Source organism: Ceratina calcarata, unplaced genomic scaffold (assembly GCF_001652005.2).
Source record: "Ceratina calcarata isolate Rehan_Ccalc_2016 unplaced genomic scaffold, ASM165200v1 scaffold4927, whole genome shotgun sequence".
Taxonomy (NCBI): domain Eukaryota; kingdom Metazoa; phylum Arthropoda; class Insecta; order Hymenoptera; family Apidae; genus Ceratina; species Ceratina calcarata.
This window is the reverse complement of record NW_017173621.1, coordinates 1-1,134: the sequence shown is the minus strand read 5'-3', so window position 1 is coordinate 1,134 and position 1,134 is coordinate 1. Positions and strand designations below refer to the sequence as shown.

Genomic DNA, 1,134 nt, shown 5'->3' with positions numbered 1-1,134 from the left:
CTTTCTAAATAAATTGGGTTCTTTTTTTTTGGAAAACCTAGCGTACATTTATTAACACAACCGTTTCTCCTCCGGACTCCTAGTTAGGGCCACCTATCCCTAACAAATAGCAAATGATCTTACAATTAGAGGAGCAGGTTCACCCGTAAAAGATGAAGATTTAGCGTATATATTGTTAGCTGGTTTACCAGAATCGTATGAAACTTTGAACACGTCTGTAGCGAATTTACCGGAAGACAGTTCCACGACGGCAAAAATCAGTAAAGCACTCTTAACAGAATATGACAGGCGTAAATCTAGATGCCCGGATGAAAATGAAAATCAATTAGAAGCTCTTCAAATTGGAAGAAAAACGAAATACTCGCACACACACGCGTCGACCGCTAATAAACCTAAATCTATATTTTGTTCACATTGTAAAAAGCAAGGGCACGACATAAAGAACTGTTGGACAAAGAATCGCACGAAAATCCAAAACCAAAATTCCAATTTAAATCGAAGGAAAAAGGAGAGTGATAATGGTTTTCTGGTCTCACTAAATAATATAGACATGAAAGATTCATGGTTGTTGGGCAGTGGTTGTACGAAGCTCGTATGCAAAAGAAGAGATTGGTTTAAAACATTCAAAGAAGTGAAAATAGAACCAATTAACATGGCAGCAGAACAATCAAATAACAAACTTGAAGCCAAAGGGATTGGCGACATTGAAATTAAGATATTTGTTGGCAGACAAGAATTATACGTAACAATACATAATGTATATTACGTTCCAGATTTGAGAAAGAATCTTTTATCCGCATCACAAATAGAACAGAGGTCAAAGCAAATTCTCATACGGAATGGAATGGCGGAAATACGTGATATAAAAAATGGTCAACTTATGTGCATTGCCGATAGGAAAAACGACCTGTATGTGGTCAGAGTACAGACGATTACACGCATACGAGGGAAATTAGAATCTCATAACATAAGTGTAAAAGATAGTGCCATATGGCATCAGAGGTTATGTCATGTAGGCCAAAGCACGATTAAAAAGACTGCAGAACTCAACTGCGTTCGTGGATTAGAGAACACGAAGGTGGTTGAAAATGTATGCGAAGATTGCCGCATAGGCAAGTCAACGAAAATGCCTTG

The 1,134-nt window shown here is 37.7% G+C and overlaps 1 protein-coding gene across 1 annotated transcript; it reads left to right on the top strand.

Annotated features, from left to right (window-relative positions):
- Nucleotides 1–129: 129 nt before the first annotated feature.
- On the top strand, nucleotides 130–1,112 carry LOC108628008 (uncharacterized; the record flags this gene model as incomplete). The annotated part of the gene is made up of 1 exon (XM_018029644.1): nucleotides 130–1,112. A coding segment is annotated over one exon (983 nt), but the record flags the coding sequence as incomplete, so codon positions are not given.
- Between the last annotated feature and the right edge of the window lie 22 nt (nucleotides 1,113–1,134).